The sequence below is a fragment of the Myripristis murdjan genome, chromosome 3 (assembly GCF_902150065.1).
Source record: "Myripristis murdjan chromosome 3, fMyrMur1.1, whole genome shotgun sequence".
Classification (NCBI taxonomy): domain Eukaryota; kingdom Metazoa; phylum Chordata; class Actinopteri; order Holocentriformes; family Holocentridae; genus Myripristis; species Myripristis murdjan.
This window is the reverse complement of record NC_043982.1, coordinates 4,024,314-4,047,492: the sequence shown is the minus strand read 5'-3', so window position 1 is coordinate 4,047,492 and position 23,179 is coordinate 4,024,314. Positions and strand designations below refer to the sequence as shown.

Genomic DNA, 23,179 nt, shown 5'->3' with positions numbered 1-23,179 from the left:
GCAGCAGTGGAAACCAGTCCTGAAGCATTCATGAGGCATAAACAGCAAGTGAACCAGCTTGAAAGCTAACCAATTTAGCTTCACCCTTCACCTGGGAAAGCGACCAGAATGCATGCACAATGTTGTGAAATGAATGAGCTAGTAATTCACAGGACAGGTCATAACAGTGTGCTAACTGATGACTACGAAAACTAACAAACTGTTGATGGACAACATATCTAGATGTATCTACAGTAAGTCTCCAAATGCTGGCTAGCCAAGCTGTCATGACCTGTCATTCCATCCTCATGTCAGCATTATAAAGCACATATGAAGGCTGCTTTACATGAAGTGATACTCTCATATTATTAAATTCAGTGAGAAAAGTGTGTGTGTTCATTTTACTGCAAGAGAAATCACAAACTAAAATGCATGCTTTTCATTCTTAACTTAATACCCCACTTCTTTTTGTGTGTACAAATTATGTGATGACATGGCAATGCATAATTGAAAAGGATGTTTAATCTATAATGTCCCCAATCTTCAGTTAGATATACAGCTGAGATATAGAGAAGTTTCTGCATGCCTTTGCAAGAGGAATATTTGATGATACAGTGTCCTTGCTGAGAGTTAGGTGTTAAAATACATGGGTTTACTAAAAACGAAGCATCATTGAATTGATGTGAACACCTAACGTTTCTATTTTGTCTTTACAGAAGGGTGTTTTAAGCAACTTTTATGAGAATGATGGATTTATTCTTCAATCCATTCCTGGTTTGTTTGAGGATCTGTTATGTATGAACATTAATCACCGGATCTCATCTGGAGTTCACTGTTTGGCCTCAGATGGATCTAGTCCCACTTCATCCAAAGCTCTATGACACACAGTCTGCCTTAAAGCCCTTTCACAGTGAGGTCACGTCACAACCTTGACTAGAGAACGTTCACCAGCCAATGTTCCTCTGAATCTCAGTCTTTGAACAGTGGACATTTTCATACTGTACATTATATTACTTCAGTGTGAAATGGCTTTGACATAACAAGTCATGATAAAGAAGCTTACAGTATCATAATGACTGTGATTATCGAGTAGGCATTAAACACACAAAGTAAAGGAAAAATTCAGTCTTTGATAATGTACATATCATCCATGCACTCAGGCAATGTTTAATGAATTACTGTATTTTGAGTAGCTTTGTGATGTAATTTAGTTTTTTGGTGTATCAACTTTCCCTCTACCTGTCTTATGTAGGCTACTTCTCCTGTGGTTAGTGATGTAATACATTTCCCAGAATATACTTTAACAGCCTGATTGATACTTTTTTAACACCACTTCGGATTGTAAAAATTGTGTTACACATGAACAAACTCCAGCCGTTGCGGTGGTCTTCCCGAAAACTAATTTATAGTACGACAGAGAATGTTGTTATTTTTGTCCTCCAACATGTGTGCATGTGTTTAACCCCCTGAACCCCAAACCCGCCGGTGGGATAGAAAGACATGTATTTTTTTTTTTTTTTTTTAAATCGCCAAAATTCAATCGTTTATCATAGCTGGAAGCTTTAAAAACCTATTTTTTCGTCGGAATTTGAATTTTCCAACGGTCCCTGAATGCAACATGTCCGACTTCCGTTTAGTGGTAGAAAAAAGGACGAAACTAAGCCTAAAAAAGTGATTTTTCATTCGAATCATTTTATTATACATGCTTCATTCAACAATTCGCCAAAAAATAGTCGTTTACTCAATCCAGATCATTCCAAAAACAGAAAATTCTGCGGTCTTCAGCAGATCTGAGACATCTTGATTGATTCAAGTGAGCCCAACAGTCGTGTGACAAAAATTCACTGAATTTCAGTGTGTAGGCAACAGTAGTAACATGAAAGGGGGCAAGGTAGTAAAAACGCCTAAGTTTATACAGGTTGGAAAAATGTTAATATTTCAGGAAATAAATCATGTGAAGCCCTACTTTTTTTTCCTAGATCAGTGACACTTGTGGGCACCTGAAAAAATGTTCTGTATATTTATTCCAATGTTTATCAATTTTTGTGAAATTGAAATATCAAAAAAAAAAAACAGTTTGACTTTTTTTTTTTTTTTTAAATTTTTTATTATTTATGGCACTATAACTCTTTCATACTGTGTGAAAGACATTTCTGAATGACTTCAGGTGATAGCCACAGCTGTGCTGTTTCCATAGAGGTGCAGCACTTGTAATCACAGTGAAAAACAAGCCCACAGTGAGCCAAAATGTGAGGGGAGCAGAAAACACCCAAAAACTGCTTGGGGTTCAGAGGGTTAATGAAGAAAACAAATGAAGCAATCTACTTATTAATCTATTTTATTAATCTACTTGTAGCTCTGTGTGGTGGCTACTGTTCCTCTGATGTGGAATGAGACAGTGCAGTTACATGATATTTGAAGTGAAATAATAAATAAAATGTGTTTAAGAATGAATTTTTCCTTTAATTGCAATCCAGCCTCCTGAATTCTACACGTTACATTCTGCCAAGTAACATGACTTGCTATATAAATGTGGCAGCTTTCTGATCTGGAACAGTCTCATGTAGTCAAGCAGGCTTAGCAGGCTGATGAGTGGCACAAGTGAATGGACATTTGTGTGTACAATCCAGTGACATAAATAGCAGAGCAGAGCTAGCAGTGAGGTGCATTGTGGGAGATCAGTCAGTGCGTGGGACAGACTGGCACTTACCCTGGGACTGCTGAGAGGACTGGTGGACAGGCCGGAGGACGCTCCGCTGATGGACCGTGATCTACACACACACACACGCACACACACACATACGCAGTTTTAAGTGCAGTATACTCACACTGTACATTGCAATACATCTGCTAAATGACAAAATGGGGAGACATAGCGAACATTACAACACACACACACACACACACACACACTCCACAGAAATATGAATCCTCAGCTTCTTTTTGGAGTTGCTGACCTTTTAGAGAGCTAGCTACACAAGTCTGGTAACTTTAGTGCCAAGAGCCGCAGAATTAAGGAGATTCAATCTGAGCCAGGGTAAGCGGAGCAGAGTGACTCAAACAAGGACAGATCGCTGGGAGAAAACTCATTCTTTCGGTCCCCGTTCCCTGCGGTTTTCACAAACACTTTATTAAACACATTTCTCTCTGTCCTTCACATCCCTGCTCTGCTCTGCCTCTTCTTTTTAATCCCGTAGTTTTTTTTTTAAACCTGTCTCTGGGTCCACATTGCGGCAAAATGTCCCAATTCTGAATTTCCCTACTTTGTGGCACAGATCTGATGTTTTTAATGCAGTGTGAACAGAAAAAGCATTTTTTTTTATCTCTGCTTTGAAGCCCCTTCATATAGTACGTTCCTAAATCTGTTTGATTGCAAACAAAACTAGGGCCACAGAAGAAATAGGTTGCAGTGCCAAAAAAAAAAGTCAAATGCCTCAAAGCAAAGACAAGGGTAAGCTATTAAGCAGGATACAATTAAGAAGCTCAACTCAGCAAAAAGAATAGTGCACGGGTGCAAAACTTAATGAAAAAAAAAAAAAATGATGCTTTCCATAAACGTCTGCACATTGCTTTGTGACCTCTTTGTGCCACGCAAACTTAACGCTGTGGTAATCTGATGTGCTTCATCAAGTTACCTTGTTGCTGATTAGAGCAGCGGCATCATATTACTGTGGTACTGTGGTTATCGTCAGGTGTGTCCCAGGCAAAAGCCCATGTAATGATATTAGTGGAATATTCATCTTCATCAGCCAAGTAAACCGTTTACTAGGAATATTGTCGTTTTCAGAGTAAGGCTAAAAGTCAGAATATTTTGTGCATGTACACGTAATGATTGCAATGACCAGTTGAAAGTGATTTGGGGGAGTGATATTTAATAAAAAGGCCAACTAATGAACAATAATTAATAACATATTTAGTCCATTGCCATTGCCATTTTATAAATCCATATTTCCAAGGACAGCTTTAAACACTGGTCTCAGGTTTTTTTTATGTATATATATCAATGCCCATAATTTCAAACTGTTAATTATTAGCTGGAATAACAATCAACTGAATTCATCTGAACTGGAATAAGCATCTGACAAGAGGTGGTGGTGTTTTTTGCACAGCGGTGCGTTCTATGCATCGCTTAAGGGACATTCAGTGAGCAGAGAGAGGTGGTTGTGCAAAAATGGCGGAAGCAGTAAAATTCAGGCTGTAAACCTCTTTTATGAATGAGGAGAATTACTACCAGCACGGTAGTGCGCACTTACGCAGCGTTAAAACTGCCGGTGGCTTTTATGAATGCGGGCCAGTGTCTTGTATTCAGACTATATTTATATGTCCATGGATGTTGCGGGCAGGTTATTGTTTTGGACCATAACATCAGTGGCTTCCATGACAGACTATCAACCTGGAGGACTGTTTAAACTCAAATGGAGCGCTTTTATTTTACTGTATCTACTTTTTCTTTTTTTCAGTTTCCTTTTATCGCTCTCTTTTGTTTATTTTTGATTTTACCTTTTTTTTCTTTCCCTTTTTTTCTGTTGTTTCTCACCACAAAATACGTAAACTTTGTGGGACCGCACTAGTGTCTAAAAATAAACATGGTTGTGTATGTGTAATGTTGTAATAGAATATGAATCAACTTTTTGTTGCAATCCTGCAATAAAAATATATTAAAAAAAAAAAAAATGGAGTGCTTTCAAATATCAGTGTCAACAGTCAGACAAATAAATGACTAAGTCTGAGCACAAAATCACAATTGAGCATTAAGGACTACAGTAGTAATGCAGCCTAGGATTCTGGTGCCTCTCAGGTATAACTGAAAACTTTCTTGATCACCATCCAGAAAACAGAGGAGAAGGTGTTTGACCCCAATATCCTAGGTGACCACTCACCAGTGGTTTTCCATGATCACAAGAGAGCACAGGTAGACTGGGCATTTACACTGACAACACCTTAACATGGAACATCCAGGTGGACAGCGTCTCTCCAGGGTCCAACAGCACGGGCTCAGGGTCTTTGGCGTGAAACAGAGAGTGCTGCTCCTCTTTTACCATGTGGTGACAGAGAGCGGACGCCTACTACCTGCGCTATACAGCATAGTTTGTAGGGCTTAGACATCATACTTCTCTCCTAATTCAATACTATCATGACGCCTGGGTGCCGATTTGATATGTATCACGGTTCTATTGCAATTTGATCCTCTAGCTTGTGGATGTAAAGATTCATGAAGCTGCGATTATCTTAAAGGTCACAATGCACTGCAAAAACGCAAAATCTTACCAAGATTATTTGTCTTATTTCAAGTCAAAATGTCTTATTTCTAGTCTAAATATCTCATTCCACTTAAAATAAGACATGATCACCTCAGAAGTAAATTGTTTTTAGACAATTTTCACTTGTTTCAAGTGAAAATTCACTTGAAACAAGTGAAAATTTGCTTGTTTCATTGGCAAAATTTGCCAGTGGAAAAAGTGAAAATTCACTTGAAATAAGTGAAAATTAGCTAGAAACAAGAAACAAATTTTGCCAATGAAACAAGCAAATTTTCACTTGAAACAAGAGACAATTGTCTAAAAACAAGTTACTTCTGAGGTGATCATGTCTTATTTTAAGTGTAATGAGATATTTTGACAAGGAATAAGACATTTTTGACTTGAAAAAAGACAAATAATCTTGGTAAGATTTTGAGTTTTTGCAGTGTGGGTCATTTAATACATGCCAAATTCAAAGAAATTAAACAATTAAATGGATACTACGAGGGCTAACATCATCACACATGAATAAATTTGGGCTCACTGAATCCACAAGAATCTCAGCTTTCAGTGTGCAGAAAGCTACTGTTTTACAATAGGTGAAAATAACACACTGCACTGCATGCACAAACCTGCATGATTTTGCCTCAAACTGCACTGGATTAGCATTAGGGAGGCATGCCGACGATAGGGAGACCCCAAGGTGCCCAGAGAACCCATCTTCATTCAGACATCTTGAGGTCAGAGGTAAAGGCACTCCTCTGAAAATCCAAGTTTTTCCCTCGTCAAAATGCAGCCGAACTTTGGAGCAATATTTAGTCCAGCATCTATCAGACCAGCTGACCTGTCTCACTCAGAGAGCTTGGTAGATTACGGGAGTCAAACAACATCCCATCCTTCAGGCTCTTATAAAAACACTATGATGAGTGAGAAGTTCATTTCAGACCCCTCAGGTGGGCATCTCAGGGTCCCCCAATGTCGGCTCCACAGATACACAGCCTCCTTCGCCCCCACCGTCCATCAAAGTCCTTAATGAATCCTGATTCTGCCAAAACATGCCACCTTCATGTATGTACTGTGTGAACAGGCAGGGAAGTCATTGTGTATCTATGTGTATTGCATGTAACTTGTATGTACTTATGCATTTTATGTGTTTTTAATTGTATTTGTAGAGCAGGCACTGATGTGTCCAGGCAAATTTCCTTCAAAACAACACAGTATATCAAATCTAATCTATTCTAATGATGGCTGTTCTTATGCAGGCGTGTGTTGGGCTAATACCTCTAGTTAAGGTTAATAAGAAAAACTGGCCCAATTTGATCACTTGGTGTGTGATTCCCATTAACGTTTACTGACATAAAAACAAGACATGAAAAACACCACGGGGTTAAAGTCAATATCTATAAACACTTAAGACATGTTACATTTGCAATATGTTCACACACACAAACACACACACATGTACACAGAGCCATACATGCACTGCAAAATTCATTAGCAGCGCGTGTCTATTCTTGTCTTCATGAGCGTTTCCATTTTTCATTTACGATTCATTAACTTTTCATATCTGCTTCTCTTTTTTGTGCCGTAGCCGTGTCCCTTTCTGGTCCCCCCCCCACCCCAAACACACACACACATACAGATACACCCACATGCACACACACATACACACACATGCACGGACAATATAGGCCTGCTGACGTCTAGGGAGACTGGGATTTAATTGCCCATAGACAATTTGACTTTGTTGGAAATGAAAATTGAAACAGTAAATCATATTTAAATATGCGTGAACACATACACACACACACACACACACACACACACACACAGATGCAAGATGACATCATACTTGGCATGACCAGCCAGCTTGCTCAAGTGATACAAATTGCATGTTCCCATATCTGAGAACGATACACAACTCTCAGTTCAAACTAGTGCAGATGCTGTGATCATTTGGACATCTTGCCTGTTATTAGTAAGATTAGTATTATTTTTATTAGCCCTATTTTTGTTACTTTTTTCTTCTTTCCTTTCCTCATCTTTCCTCCAGTTTCTAATCACAAGAGATTTTGCCTCCTGCTAGCTGATGCAATTAAATAAAAAGTGTAAATACTCATTCATTCTGCTGGTATTTGTGCTCATCAGAATAATACATGCAGTATCAACTTTATTAATTAATACTGAGGGCATGCTACATGGTTATCAAGTCTCATCTACTGGTGCTTGACGAATGATGGAGAGGAAATCCTCCACACCGTGTCAGACACTTCAGAGAGAAGCTTCTACTCATATGCAACTGTCACTGCACTCTTCATGTACACAGTGTGGACTTTAGAAGATGATGGTGAAATGATTGGCAGCTCACCGTTCGTGAGGTGTGTGCATCTGTGAGAGAGGACAATGCAACAGAAAGGACTATTCAGAGGGAGTGAAAGCCTCATTTCCATCCCTGTTTGCTCTTCATTCCTGCAAAGCACTCCATCTGCATTCTCTGCAATTAATTTATGCTAATCTCCGTCCAGGCCATGAATCCATCTAGAAAGTGTGTTCCCCGGCACAAGGTCAGCCGTGAACGGCTTGCAAAGGAAAGCTGCAAATGATGAAATTACCCTCTCCTCATGCATCAGTAAGTAAACAGACTAGCAAAGCACAAACAAATATAAACACACACGCGCGCGCGCACAAACACACACACACACACACACACACACACACACACACACACACACAAATACTAACAACAGGGAGTGAAGATGGGTGGAGGTAAAGAGGAATTGGAGGGGAAAGAGAGAGAGAGCGAGCAAGCAAAGAGAAAAGTTGACCTAAAAATGGTTATTGCCCTGGGGGGCTGAAAGAGTAATGTTAAAGAGGAAGCGGATGGGAACAGAAGAGAAAACAATACCACTCCTCTGATTAGAGAGAGAACAGAGAAGAGTCCCTGTCTCAGTCGACTCCCTCCCTCTCAGTAATCAGAAACATGCTGCCTCTGGTCCTGGATACCAGGTTGGAAGTTACTTGGTCCAAATTTTTATAAATGCGTATGTTGGGTAATGCTTTATTTGGATAGCCCAGTATCAATAATCATCTCACTACTGGACGACAAAAAATAGATGTTCCTATTTCTTAAAGGGAAAGTTCACCCGTTTTGAGAAATGTTAAATTATTTCATTCCCACCCAGAACAGTAGTGGCTCTATCTTCCTCTCATTGAGCACGTTTACATGCACACCTTATTCCTGTCTTATTCCTGTTGCACACGTGTCATGTAAACACGCACCGAACCAGATTAAGGTCATATTCCGGTTGGAGAGAATTCCGAATAAGACCCCTGGATTATTCCTGTTCCAACCGGAATATTGGGGCTTGTAAACACCTTAGTCGGAAAACTCCCCGAACCGGAATATTCAGTCACGACTGCGCATGCTCGACTCACAAGGACTTCTGTGGCGTCTTTGTTGCTATGGTTACCTGCAAGCGGGGAAAACGGCAGGGCGAACAGTAGCAAGAGCCAGGAGACTGCAGTCCACCTTCAGCTAATGAAAGACTTAAATATCATGGAGGATATTTGTCGCAGAGGCTCAGTAATCACAGGCTGGCTTCTCTCAATAATAATCGCGAAGTGGGCATTGGTTAGAATGCACGTGGTTCCCCCAAGACTAAATATAAATGAAACTTCAAGAAGCCTGTTAGTCCTTTTACTGCGCTTTATTGCAGCTCAGTCAGCATACATTGTGTGTTTTATGTGTGGTTCTGAAAATAAACAATACAAGCAGAAATTACTCAACCTGTCTTATAACAAGAAATAATGACATCTGCCTAACATTTATGAAAGAGGCATACTATGCATAAGATATGCACCAGCAGTCACAAATATATAATATAAATTTACAATATAAGGCCTTCAACCTAGCTGTAAACACAAACCAGCAAAAACTACATTTAGCTAATGTTTCTCAGAGATGTAATAATAATAATGAACTCACGTTTCTCTGGACGCACACACGTGAACATAAATGGTGGACCAACTCACTTAAACTGTGAAACTAGACTTGTCCAGGCATGCTACAGAACTTCTTCTTCTTTGGTAAAAGTCCTAGCCCAGCTGAGTTGGCTACAGCACCGCCAAGTGGCTGGGCCTCCAAATTACATCTTCAGCACAGCCGCCCCCAAATTTGCTCCAGCAAATTTGCAGTAATGAGTCTATCACTGTTCGTCCATGTCCGGAACAGCAGGAAGTCTGATGAGACGGCTTACGGGGCGAATGTAGGTCCGGTCCCTGACCTCAATCTCCGCCGTTCGGATCAGGCCATCGGTTCCAGGAAATACCTTGTTGATTTTCCCAACAGGCCACGAAGCTCTGGGCAATTGGGGGTCAACAATCATTACGACCGTACCCAGCTGAAGAGGGGGGGTGTCTGACTGCCACTTAGACCGGGTTTGAAGTGTGGGCAGGTAGTGGCGCAGGAACTGCGTCCAAAAGCGGTCGGACAACACTTGACAGGCCCTCCAGTGGCGACGGCCAAGCAGCTCTGAGTCGTGGTACACTACCTGAGGTAAAGAGGGGTCTGGCCGCCCCATCAGCAACAGATTGGGGGTGACAGGGTCCGGGTCAGCCACATCGGATGATACATAGCCTAGCGGCTTGGAGTTCAAAATGCCCTCAATCTCTACCAGGACAGTGGTCAGCACCTCTTCACTGACGACTTGTGAGCCCAAGGTGGCAGTCAGGGCAGCTTTGATAGACCGTATTTCCCTTTCCCAGGAGCCTCCAAAGTGGGGAGCGCTGGGTGGGTTGAAGCAGAACTTTATCTGGTGCTCTGCCAACTGGGCTTGTAGGGAAGGATGCAGGGCGTTGAAGGCTTCTTGTAGCTCCCTGTCTCCACCCCTGAAATTAGTGCCCTGATCAGAGAGCAACTCTGCTGGTTTTCCACGACGAGAAATGAATCTCCTCAATGCCATCAGGAATGAGTCTGTATTGAGGCTGGACAGCACTTCAATATGGACCGCTCTTGTCGTTAGGCATTTAAAGAGCAGGCCCCAGCGTTTCTCACTCCGACGGCCAATCTTAACTTGCAATGGACCGAAACAGTCAATCCCTGTAGAAAAGAAGGCTGGCTGATGCAGCCGGAGCCGAGCAGGAGGCAGATCTGCCATCTTGGGGTTAACTGGTTGGGCTCTCCATCTTTGGCACTCAGGGCATAAACGCTGTTCTCTTCTTATGGCTTCCCGGCCACGAAGAATCCAAACCTTTCTCCTCAGCTCTGCAAAGAGTCGCTCTGCACCTGGGTGTTTCAGGTCATTATCCATCTGTTGGATGAGCAACTTGGTCACAGCATGTCTTGGGTCAAGGACTACAGGGTGGATTGCATCATCCCCCAGATCCTGACAGCGCCGCAGTCGGCCACCCACACGCATCAGTTGAAGCGATGTGTCATATTCTGGAGCCAGTGTGATTAAACGGCTGGATGAGGAGACTGGTTTCCCAGCTGCTAGGCACTGAACTTCTTCAGGGAAGCTGTCTCTTTGAGCGGACCGCAGGATGCTGAGTTCCGCTTCCTTAAATTCCTCTGCTGTGGGAGTCTCCTCGGCATCAGCAGCCGCCCCATGAAGGTATCTGGCGGTTGCCTTTACCAGTTCACTGAAGCTGCTAAACTGCTGAGCATCAGGTAGGGAGTGGTTAGTGGTGGCTACCGTGGCAACCAAACAGGTTGTGGGCCTTCGCAGCTCTTCAGTGATGTCTTCACTTCCTGCGGCTGAGTGTGCTGGCCATTGGTCAGATGGTAGCCGCAGGAAGGGGGGGCCATGGGTCCAACGATTCTTGCCCGTGAGATCCTGTAGGGTCTTCCCCCGAGTGAGGTCATCCGCTGGGTTCTCTGCTGTCTCTACGTAGCACCAGGCCTGGCTGTCGGTCAACTCCTGTATTTCCGCAATGCGAGTTCCTACAAACACCTTAAAGCGGCAGGAGTCCGACTGGATCCAGGCGAGGACCGTTGTGGAATCTGTCCACATGACCACTCTGGACACCTCCAGTGTGAGCTCTCGGACTAGCAGGTTAGCAAGCTGAGCGCCAGTGAGGGCAGCGCACAACTCTAACCGTGGCATGGAAAGCTGACGCTTGGGAGCCACTCTGGACCTGGCTGTCAGGAAGGCCACCTCCACACGCCCCTCTGAATCTTCCATGCGCAGATATGCCACACTACCATATGCATGGTGTGATGCATCGCAGAAGATATGCACCTCCTGCTTACTGGCTACATTGTCCATGGCTGGGCTCACATAGCAACGAGGCAGTCTGATGTCATCCATGTGTTGTAACTCCTCCTCCCAGGTCTGCCATGCTGTGAGTAGGTCATCAGGCAACAGCGGGTCGTCCCACTCCCGCTTCTTGTCCCATAACTGCTGAACCAGCACTTTGGCCCTCGTAGTGAATGGTGTGAGGAACCCTATGGGGTCGTATTGACTAGCCAATACTCTGTAAATGTTCCTCATGGTGGGAGGAGAGCGTTCTGGCAGCCGTGACTTATAGCGCAGAGTGTCTGAGTGGCATAACCAGCGCAGCCCCAGGGCCGGTTCCTGTGGGTCCATGTCTGTGTGGTTTAGCCACTGTTCATTGCTCTCCGACCTGATCTCCTTGGGCAGGTGGCTTATGACGTCTGGCGTGCTGCTTGCCCACTGTCGCAGCTCGAAACCTCCCTCCATCAACAGTTTCCTCACCTTGTTGATGACATCTTTGGCCAGGTTTGGAGAGGGGAAGCTCTGCAGCCAGTTGTCCACATAGAAGTGCCTCTCAATGGACTCACAAACTTCATCTCCCTGGTGACTGTGATCATGCACGTGCTTCTGTAGAGCATATATAGCACAGCATGGTGAACAAGTAGTCCCGAAAGGAAGCACCTGCCACTCATACGCACTAGGTCGGGAGTCTCTCTGTAGGTTGCGCCAAAGAAAACGCAACAAAGGCCTGTCTTCAGGTAGCAGTCTCACCTGGTGGAACATTCCCTTTATATCACCGCTGACAGCAATGGAGTGCTCCCTGAACCGCAACAGGACACCCAGGAGAGATGCACCTAGGTTTGGGCCGGGCAAAAGCAGCTCGTTCAGGTTCTGGTCCCTATAGGTGAAAGAACAGTTGAAAACGACTCTGTTCTTCCCATTGTGTGTCACCAGGTGGTGGGGAATGAACCAGGACTCCCTACTGATTTGCACTTGCTCCTGGCTGACTCTGGTGGTATAGCCTGCCTTCTCCAGCTTCATCATCTCAGCTTGGTAAGCCTCTGCTTTCACCGGGTCTCTGCTGAGACGCCTCTCTATGCCACGCAAGCTGGGGAGTACTGCTTCGGGCTGCACTCTGAGTGTAGGCATGTTACTCGCCCGCAACAGTGGGGTGGCGTATCTGCGTACACCCTCTACCTCCACTCTTATTGTCTTCTTCTCCAGGAGGTCTATGGCCTCTTGATCTCTCCTTGACCTTGTCACCAGCTTTTCGCTCCTGTATGGTAGAATGTCCAGTTGCCAAAGCTTCTCTACTTGATTGAAAAGTTCAGCTGCTGGTGAAGCAGTGGCCAGGAACAGGCACTGCTGTTGGTGGCTGTACTGTTTGAGAGACTTAACTGGGCCTTGCAGTGTCCAGCCAAGTCTGGTCTTCACTGCAGCTGGGCCCCCAGGTGGGCCGAGTCGGACAGGTTCAACAGGTGTCACCAGGTGAGGGCAGTCTGAGCCTATCAGGAGTAGTGGATGGGCATTTGTGAATGGCTGCAGAGGGAGCGTCTTGAGGTGCTTATATCGGCGCTGCAGTCTCTTCACTGGATAAGAGTGATCAGCTAAGCCTAGCTCACCTGCAGTGAAGGCCCTCTTAATGGTGAATGTCTTTGTCGGCTGACCAGCCGGGGAGATTTTAAATGTCACTGATGAGCCATGTAGTGTCCTTACATCCTGTCGGACTGTTCTTAGGGTGAGGCTCTCTGGTGTTCCCTGAAGCTTCAGCCTCTGAGCAGCATCCTGGAGGAGGATTGTCCTCTCTGAGCCATCGTCTAATATGGCGTATGTCTCCAGGGTGTGGTCACCATTTTGAAGCAACACTTTACTGACCTTCAAGAGGACCTCGTTACAGCCAGCTCTCCGATCCAGGTACAGCACATCTGTAGGTGCCTTCACCTCTGCACCAGCGACATGCCCTGCGGCGGTCCCCACAGCCCGGAGGTTCACCTCATGTAAGGCCTCAAGGTGCTTTCCCTTGCATGTCTTGCACAATACTTTCAACCTACACTGGGCAGCCTGGTGGTTCCGCCCACAGCGCCAGCAGCGGTTGTTGGACTTCACCCATGTGGTCTTTTGCTCCTTGGTTAGTTGCTTGAAGTTCAAGCACTGATCCAGAAAGTGCTGTGTATTGCTGCAGTAGGGGCAATAAGCTTTAGGCTTATCCTGAGTCTCTTGAGGGGCTTGACCTTCGGCTGGGCGTGCCTGAGGGGCTGCATCATGGGCGGCACCATGCAGCACAGTCATGGTCCTCTTTGCAGCTCTCTTGTCCTTGTCTCCCTCCTTCTTAGACCCACCTCTCCCCCTTTGCACATCATCTATCTTGTCAAGCCTGTCTCCGCCCTCCTGGATTACCAGCTCATACTCCAGCCACTCGGCGAAGTCTATTAATGACGGGACTCCCTCCCCCCGCCGAGAGTAGAGGTGGCGGCGGAAAGTGGCACGGAGATCCTGAGGAAGCTTTTTCATTAGCCTGGCCACGTGGGACCCACACTGTAGCTCTATGCGCCCATCTTCACCCAGTTGCTCCAACATTCCAACCAGAGCTCGAACTCTCAGAGCGAACCTCCTGAACCCTGCTGTGTCACCTGCTCGGATGCTGGGCTCCTCCATCAGCTCTGCGATTCGCTGAAGTGACAGCTGGTGGGGCTGACCATAGTGTTTGATCAACGAGGCCATGGTATCAGAGTAGGGGTACAGTGAGTTGCTGTATGAGTCAGCAATCAGGAGGGCCTCTTCAAACTTGAGGTGGTCACAAAGCACTTGATACTTGAACCTCTCCGTTGCGTCAGCGGGAAGAATATTGTCAAGTGCAAGCCTCAGTCTGGCAAACTCCCTTGGGTCATCCCGCGTAAACTTAGGGATCGATGGCTTAGGGCCCCTGTATGTCTTCTCCGTGCTTAGCACTGGGGTAGTTGACCGTGGTTGTGGAAGGAAGGGGTCAGCTGAACACGGCACATTTTCATATTGCACAGCACCTGATGGAATTGATGGAGCTGGTGACAGCTGTGCTTCCAGCTGCTCCAGGCGTTGTCTGAGCTCCTCCACCAGACCTAAGGGCTGTACTGGTGGTGCAGGTTGTACCCATGGGGGCTCTGGGATATCCTCGGGAAAGGTTACTGGTGGGGGAGGCAGCGGCCAATCATCATCTGGCATGTCTCTGTCCCGTGCTGCAGGTAGGTGAAACAGCTCCCTTGGCTGATGCAGTGGAAGCTGCATGCTGGCTGGCGGTGGTGGTGGCAGTGGTGGAAGCGTGTCCTGTCCTCTTGCCTGTGGATGATGCACATTGTACTGGTGTCCAGGTGGTGCATGAAGCCTGGAGGGTGGTGGCGGTGGAGGCTTGACGTTCTCTACTCCGGGATGTGAGTGACTCTCTTGTGGAGGCTGGAGCCATGTAGAGTGTAGGCTAGGGGGTGCAAGTGCTGCACCACGTCTGTCCATCTGATGCCTCATGTCCCTCACCATCAGCTGCAATCTCCGGTTTTCCTCTTGTATATGCTGCAGTACATCCATCACTGCATGTGGGCCCTGATATGGCAGTGGCGTACTCACATAAGCAGGCGCTGCAGCTCCGATGTCACTGGGAGACATCTCTGCGGACTCCGCTGAGCGCTGCGTGTACTGTGATGGGCGATGTGTGAGGGGTGTCATCTCGGCGAATCCCTCTCTGGTGCTAGCAGGGGCACTTGCAGTGTGGCTTACAGCTTGTGGTAGGGTGTATCCTTCATAATCCTCCATCCATCCTGGTCGGCGTACTTGTCTGCGCGGACGCACATCTTCGCTTGGGGGAACATAAGCCATTTTCACTTCGTAATTATCCTATCCGGCTCGAAGGACCATTTGTCGCAGAGGCTCAGTAATCACAGGCTGGCTTCTCTCAATAATAATCGCGAAGTGGGCATTGGTTAGAATGCACGTGGTTCCCCCAAGACTAAATATAAATGAAACTTCAAGAAGCCTGTTAGTCCTTTTACTGCGCTTTATTGCAGCTCAGTCAGCATACATTGTGTGTTTTATGTGTGGTTCTGAAAATAAACAATACAAGCAGAAATTACTCAACCTGTCTTATAACAAGAAATAATGACATCTGCCTAACATTTATGAAAGAGGCATACTATGCATAAGATATGCACCAGCAGTCACAAATATATAATATAAATTTACAATATAAGGCCTTCAACCTAGCTGTAAACACAAACCAGCAAAAACTACATTTAGCTAATGTTTCTCAGAGATGTAATAATAATAATGAACTCACGTTTCTCTGGACGCACACACGTGAACATAAATGGTGGACCAACTCACTTAAACTGTGAAACTAGACTTGTCCAGGCATGCTACAGAACTTCTTCTTCTTTGGTAAAAGTCCTAGCCCAGCTGAGTTGGCTACAGCACCGCCAAGTGGCTGGGCCTCCAAATTACATCTTCAGCACAATATTGATGGGAGAAAACATAGAAATAGCGACAGAAGAAGAAGAAAAAGAAGAAGAAGACGAGGAAGAAGACTTCTTCGTCTGTTTTTCCGGCAGACCAGACGCCTATACGCGTGCTGCTGCCCCCCGTGGCTGAGTGTCGCATTACGTCAGAGAGTGGAATACGCCGAAACACGGGGGCATGCCAAGTAACATGTAAACAGAATATTCCAGTTGCCGCGGCGCAGTTACCTTAACCGGAATATTGAGCCGAACCGGAATATGGTGGGCATGGAAACGTACTCATTGTTACTGAGTGCTGGATACTGGCTGGATGCTCCAAATGCTAACTGTTAGCCTCCTGCCACTGAGCTGGACTTCCCCCCAGCTAACACTCTGAAAAATAAGCCAGTATCCAGCACTCAGTAACAATGACCACGTTTACATGCACACCAAATTCCTGTATTATTCGGAATATCCTCGATATTCCGGTTGCGCACGAGTCATGTAAACACGTACCGAATCCGATTAAGGTCATATTCTGGTTGGAGAATTTTCTGAATAAGATCCCTGGCATGTGCCTGTTCTAACCAGAATATTGTGCCATGTAAACACCTTAATTGGAAAATGCCAGCAGACCTGACGTCTATAGGCATATTGCTGCCCCCCGCAGGTTGAGTGATGCATTAAATAAGAGCGTGGAATACACCCAAACACGGGAATATAGTCCAGTAATTTTAGGCCAAAATTGGGGTCAACCTAGGACAAATTGCAAGAGAAGCAAACTCAACTGATTCTGTATCCTCAGTTTGTCCTGAGTGAGGGGAAAAAAGTCCCAAGGAATCCCATTGGTGGAAAGTTTTGAAAATCACCTATTTATGACCACATATTACCAAAAAACACTGTTTTTAACACACAGGGGAAAGGGGTTCAAAATTTGACTTTCAGATATCACTATAAAAATTCACAAGGTGATTACACACACAAAGACAAGAATTTGCAAGAATTGCAAGTTTACACATGCATATCACACATTATCTGATTTGATAGGCGCTAATAAGGAATATAAGGAATAAATGCCAGAAGAGATATTTAAACAGTGAATTAAAAGGTTACTATATATAAAGTAACCTTGAATTAAAAGGTTACTATATAACAGTGAATGAAAAGGTTACTATATATATAGTAACCTTTTAATCCACTGTTTAAATATCTGTTCTGGCATTTATTCCTCATATTCCATATTAGCGCAAAGAACTTGTAATTGACTTTTTTTCTTGTCTTTGTGTGTGTAATCACCTTGTGAATTTTTATAGTGATATCTTAAAGTAAAATTTTGATCCCTTTCCCCTGTGTGTTAAAAACAGTGTTTTTTGGTAATATGTGGTCATAAATAGGTGATTTTTAAAACTTTCCACTAATGGGATTTCCTGGGACTTTTTTCCCCTCACTCAGGACAAACTGAGGATACAAAATCAGTTGAGTTTGCTTCTCTTGCAATTTGTCCTAGGTTTTTTCATAAAATGACTGAACTAATATGCCAAGTAACATGTCAACGGAATATTCCAGTTGCTGCAGTGCATATAAACACGTTATTCGGAAAATTACCTTAACCAGAATATTGACCCGAACTGAAATATGGTGTCCATGTAAACGTACTGATTGAGAGGAAAATACTGTAGCACCACTAGTGTCTTACATAACAACTGGGGAGGACGTGAAATAATATCAAATTTTTCAGAATGGCTGAACTGTCCCTTTAACAAACTATGTAGCCCTAACATGACCCTATCTGTAGCCCTCACTATAAGATGAACCCAGGCAATCAATACCTACAGACCATATTCCACACTATTGCCAATATCTGGAATATCTGTAGCTGGAAACTCAGCTATCTAAATCAACATGACTGTACTTTGTAATGTATTCTCTAATTACTACTCTAATTATTTCTTATATATAGCAGCTAATCTAATGTCACAGTCACTAAATCATGCCATTATTGGGTAGTTACTGCTCTTTTATAGTTTTTTTTTTTAACTGAAAATCTTGCTGCATGTTGAAAAAACAAACAAACAAAAAAAAACTACAGTCTAAATCTGATTGGTATTAATGAAACTGTGTGACATTTTTTTTTAAAACAAACCAACAGTCAGTACAACGATGGACAACACAATTATTCGGACATGTTTTTGAAATGGGTGATGCAAAAGTACCATGATGGGTTACATTTAACAGAGACAACCTTTCAACAGACCATGTTACTTTTATACGGCAAGTAACAAAGTCAAGTAAGTAATTAATAAAAAAAAATAACGATTTTCAACACTGGATGGTAGAAAAAGGAAAATACTTCCAGGTGAACGAGAAACAAAATGGATTTGACACTCCTCGCACTACATACCAACTGAGGCAAAAAGACAAACAGAAAAGACAAATACCTTTCTTCCTTGCTGCAGTTAGCGTTTGTGATATCCAAGCTTTTACTGAAAACAGATTTGCTAAAGGGGCAGACAGAAAATAAAGAGACAGACAGAAACAAAGTCAAGTAAAGGGAATCCTAAAGTAAAGCATGCATTAATCAACAAACAGAAGGCTCATAAAAGGCTGGTGCTGTAATAAAATGTTGAAATTAATATGAAACAAAACATAATGACCAATGCAAAAACCTCAGTACATGCACAGATTGAGAAATCAGTAAGGAAACAGAAGCAGGAGAGACACATTCATGGGTCATGCTTGAATCATTGGGACATTCAGCATAATCCTTTACTGTAAAGAAAATAAATAAATAAATTCAAAATGTTTTCCCTGTAATTTGTATAGACTGCCCAGTCAGCTCAACACCACTGATAATCTACATAGAGAGACAGTCCACCTTCAAGAATACATGCTCCCACCTACAGGGGGCGATACAGAGCGCTCAACCTGGACTGCACAGAGTCAAATGAGCAGTGGTCAATGGGACTCTTCTGGAAAATCAACTCTCTAAATTATGCATATAAAATATGTGTGTGCTTTCATGAACATTACGGAATTGAATGCATTGACTTACGAGAAATAGTCTCTGATTTTCAGAATTAACACGATAGTTATCTCAGAATTCTGAGATTTGACAGAAATATAATTATCTAATTAATTCAGAAAAACAGGTTAGATTTTTTTCTCCGAGGAACGCATTATGCCTCCACAGAAAATGATCAGACGCTGGTTAAGATGACAGACATTTCTGTGTGCGTAGAGATGAGTGAAATCTGGAACCACTCAGAGAAAAAAATGCTTTTGCAACCAGTCAGCAGCATGTAGCCTCAATGCTAGAGGAAATCATCTGAAATTCACATTATTTTACAACCATCGCTTTCATGTCAGCTCATAATCATTACCTTCATTATAAATACTGGGCTGTGTAATAAAGACAGTAACAGGCTATACAGTAATAGCAGTAGTAATAGTTACTTGCAATCAAATGTAATGATAATTTCTTAGCATTTAGCCCCACAGATCCATGTATTCTACTGTTTAGTAAGTGCCCAGCACTGCCCCTGTTGGCCAAAAGACTGTACTGCACTATTTTTTTCTGTCTCAGCAGCCAGTGGTTGTGGTTCATCTTTCTTTCTCTATAGGCTTTGTTAACACCTCTGCTGAGCCAGTCATATTGTGTGTGAGGAGAAGTCCCTCAGAAATGTAATGACGGCACTCGACCACAGGAAGGTTTTCACTGGCAATGTGTCTGCTTTAGTGACAAAAGAAGAAGAAGAAAAAAAAACAAGTAAAACCTGTTGGGTCCCATAATATGCATGCACTATGTAACAATGACAAATCGTCAGGCTGTGAGGATGTGTGTTTGGATTTGAAGTGTGTTAATCAATGATGAAACCCCAATGTTCTATTAGACTGAGTTCAGCAGGGAATGTCGAGGGCCTGAGCAAAATACCAAGCTTTAAGATCACTACTTGCAGATAAAGGACTCACTATAAAAGTGTAAGATGCCTAAGCTAAATATTCTTCTGATCTCATTACTTTTAATCAGCATAACTTCAGATTTTTATTCAGCACCACTGATCTTGTTCCCAACTCTCTCTTTCTATTGGTCATTTCCTGACTAATTGATGATGGCAAGTGTTCAGTCCGCTTCTGTTATTTGTGCTCGTACTGGATATCCCTAACAAACTCGGTGGAAATCACTGCCTGTGATCACAGGAACTGTTTCTGCTATCTGAGCCCCAGGTCCAAACTAAATTAGGCAAAAAGGATTTCATGTACTCCACTCTCTCTATTTGGAATTGACCCCAAAATTATTTAAATCTGAAAGACACGGACTCGCTTGGTGGGTTTAAAATGATTATGAAGGGAAGGGCTGATTCAATGAGGAACTGTCTATGCTTTGTCAAGCCAAATCTGTTTAGGCTTAGCCTCTGATCCTGATGGTCTGCGGTTGGGCTACTTGCTTGTATGCTTGTGTAGTGAATTTCGGGTTTTCTTTATCTTTTTTATATGATTTTGATTATATTTCTATGTAGATTTCCTGTGGCTGTCATGACACTTCTTTCTCTTGAAAATGAAATTTGTAATATTAATGGGACAATCTGGCTAAATTAAAGCATGCATAAATAAATAAATAAATAAATAAATAAAGCCTCCGCTGAAAAAGAAACTCCCTTGATCAATGAGACTTAGTTCTATGTTTCCAAGATCCCAGAATCTGGGATCAAAGCAACTGCTGGAGGTGGTGAAAGAAAAAAAAAAAATCATTTTTTAAAAACGTGCAGTCTGGATGTCATAAATATCAGAAATAAGACTGAATATGCCCTTCTCAGAGATACTAATGATATCCTACTGAATGCACATTCTGGCAAGTGGTCTGTGTTAGTGCTGCTTAACCACGGCACATCCTTTGACATGACTAATCGTGTTGCCCTAATTGATAGAAATTGGATTGGTATCTCATGGTTTGCCTTGGACTATTTCTTATTTTATCTGTCAAATATAAAAGCTTCAAGCCCAGATTCACTGAGGGCTTGCACAGGGGAGAGCATGAGCTATATCATCAAAACAACTAAATCAAAACGCCATACCTTTTACTGACCCTGAGCAGTGATTGGAAAGTTACCTTGTAGCAGTGGAAGCAAAAAACCCTCCAAAGGTAAAGCCTTTCTGATCCTGATCCTGACCCATAATCATGAATCTGTAAATTCTATTTAACTCTCAATTTGCCCACATTATAGTTATTTGTTGGTGATAAAATGCAAATTAAGACATCCCAACTTAACTTGAAACACCTTTAAACATCAACTGACCCAACTTATTGTAGTTAATATCAGATCCTACATATAGACACAAAACTAATGTACCAGGACTGGCAGTACTAATGCCAATTTGCATCTCCAATTATTGATAATGAAGGGTGCGGTGACCATGATGAAAACTCCGTGCTCTTACCCCACACAAATAAGGCACAAAAAAATGCACAACTTGACCTTGCAAAGCAATCTTTAGGATTGCCAAAGATATATTATCTGTTACTGCTTTCCATTGTACTTGAAAGTTGTGATGTGCATTCCGATGACAAGCTTGGGAAAAAAAAAAAAAAAAAAAAAAAACTTGGACACTCAAAGCAAGCAAACATTTGTGTGGCAAGTACCCGATGAGTAGGCTAGTAGCTAGCATAACACACCAGCAATGTCTAAGTAAAAATATTGAGCAAACATCATCATTTACAATGGCAAGCAGCCTTACACACTTGCTTGATTCAGTCATTCAGTGCAGTGCTGGTCCATCCCTTTTCTACAAATTGAGACATTTAGAATTTATCTCCTAACTTGGCTTGTGCAGATAAAATCCACAGCTTGTTGTACGAGGTTCTGACCTTTGATTGACTTGGATGCTTTTTGTCCCCTTTGATTGCATGCTCCATGCACACTTTACACATACGGCACATACCTGTGATTTCTCCTCATGCAAGCACATGTTGCTATGATTTGCCACCCCAGCTAAGGGCACACTGTCAGTCTCTGGCAGGCTCATTAGGCTGGGAATTCATGTCCCATGTTGTACGGGGACTGACTGATGGGGAATGATGCGTCATGTGTAGAACCACAGCTCACTGATGGCGGGAAGGGATTTACAACTACACCTGGCAGTACTAGTGACCTTGAGAGGACTTGACGAAGTGCAAAATCAAAGTAAGGGTGCACTAAGGGCAAAGAAGACTGCATTTGTGGCATAAATTTGAGATGGCAGGATCTGAGAAATGTCTGTGAAGAACATCAATTCCATAATGTTTGAGCTGTGTGTTTTTCCTTCACTTAATGGGATTGGGATTAAATATATAATATATAATTACTGTTTATTTGTAGAATGCTGTCAGACATACTCCCTGGTTGTTGCGCTGTCAATTGGGATATCTGTTGGGTTGACCTGTGTGCACCTGTTTGTGAGCAAACATGTTTGTCCATGCATATCAGTGCACATGCACATCCCCACCCCCTACCTCTGTCCATGGGTAGCCATGTCGATGGCTCGTCGTACGGGTACAGGAGAGCCTCCTTCTGTAACGCTGAGCACCTCCATTGACTTCCTCTCTGGTCTCCTCTTGCCATGGCGGCTGAGCATGGGCGAATCCACGCGCTTCCTGGGAGGGTCTGCTGAGCAGGGTCAGGGTTTGGGCAGGCGTAAATGGGGTCCACAGGTGATAACACAAAGACAAAAACTAGTCAGCAACCAACAAACCAGTCAAACCATGGCGGTGATGAGACTAAAATAATAGCCTCTTTGAAAGCAGACTCCAAATGCCAAAGTGTCACCTTATAAGGAACTAGGCAAAACAGCCTGGATGTTAGAGAACTCTAATGGACAATGCAAATACACTGCAGATGGTCATATTTGTATCACATCAACACAGAAGCACATATATTTGGGGGAACCTGTGGGCCGAAGCCCTTGGACCAGCAGGAAAAGGTTTAGGTGGGAGGAGTGAATGACTGCTTCTTTAAAGAATGCTATTCAAGTTCTAGCTTTATACTGGGATGATTTTGAAGAAACCTGGTGCACTGCTCATGCTGTCACAGAGAAATCGGGGGTGCAAAACAAGTTTATTGAAATTCCCGGCAGAAAAGCCACAATGCCACTTTGATGAACCGTGTGAAGGCGCCAGACAAAGTGATGGTGCGAGCAATTTCAGAGTGAAGTGTTCAACGCCAGTCTAGACATTATCATCAGCCAGCTTCCTGAAAAACTTCAAGGCTCTTCTATGCACAGAATCTCTAAGCTATTTGAAACCATTCAGCCAAGT

General features: G+C 43.4%; 1 protein-coding gene across 1 annotated transcript in view; it reads right to left on the bottom strand.

Moving 5' to 3' along the window:
- LOC115356916 (serine/threonine-protein kinase BRSK2-like) overlaps positions 1-23,179 on the bottom strand; it is a 172,863-nt gene that overhangs the window by 17,491 nt on the left and 132,193 nt on the right. Inside the window, exons 12-14 of the mRNA XM_030048213.1 lie at positions 22,379-22,532; positions 18,330-18,389; positions 2,690-2,750 (exon numbers count right to left, since the gene is read on the bottom strand). Coding sequence (XP_029904073.1) covers positions 2,690-2,750; positions 18,330-18,389; positions 22,379-22,532 — 275 coding nt within the window. The remainder of the gene's footprint in view (positions 1-2,689; positions 2,751-18,329; positions 18,390-22,378; positions 22,533-23,179) is intronic.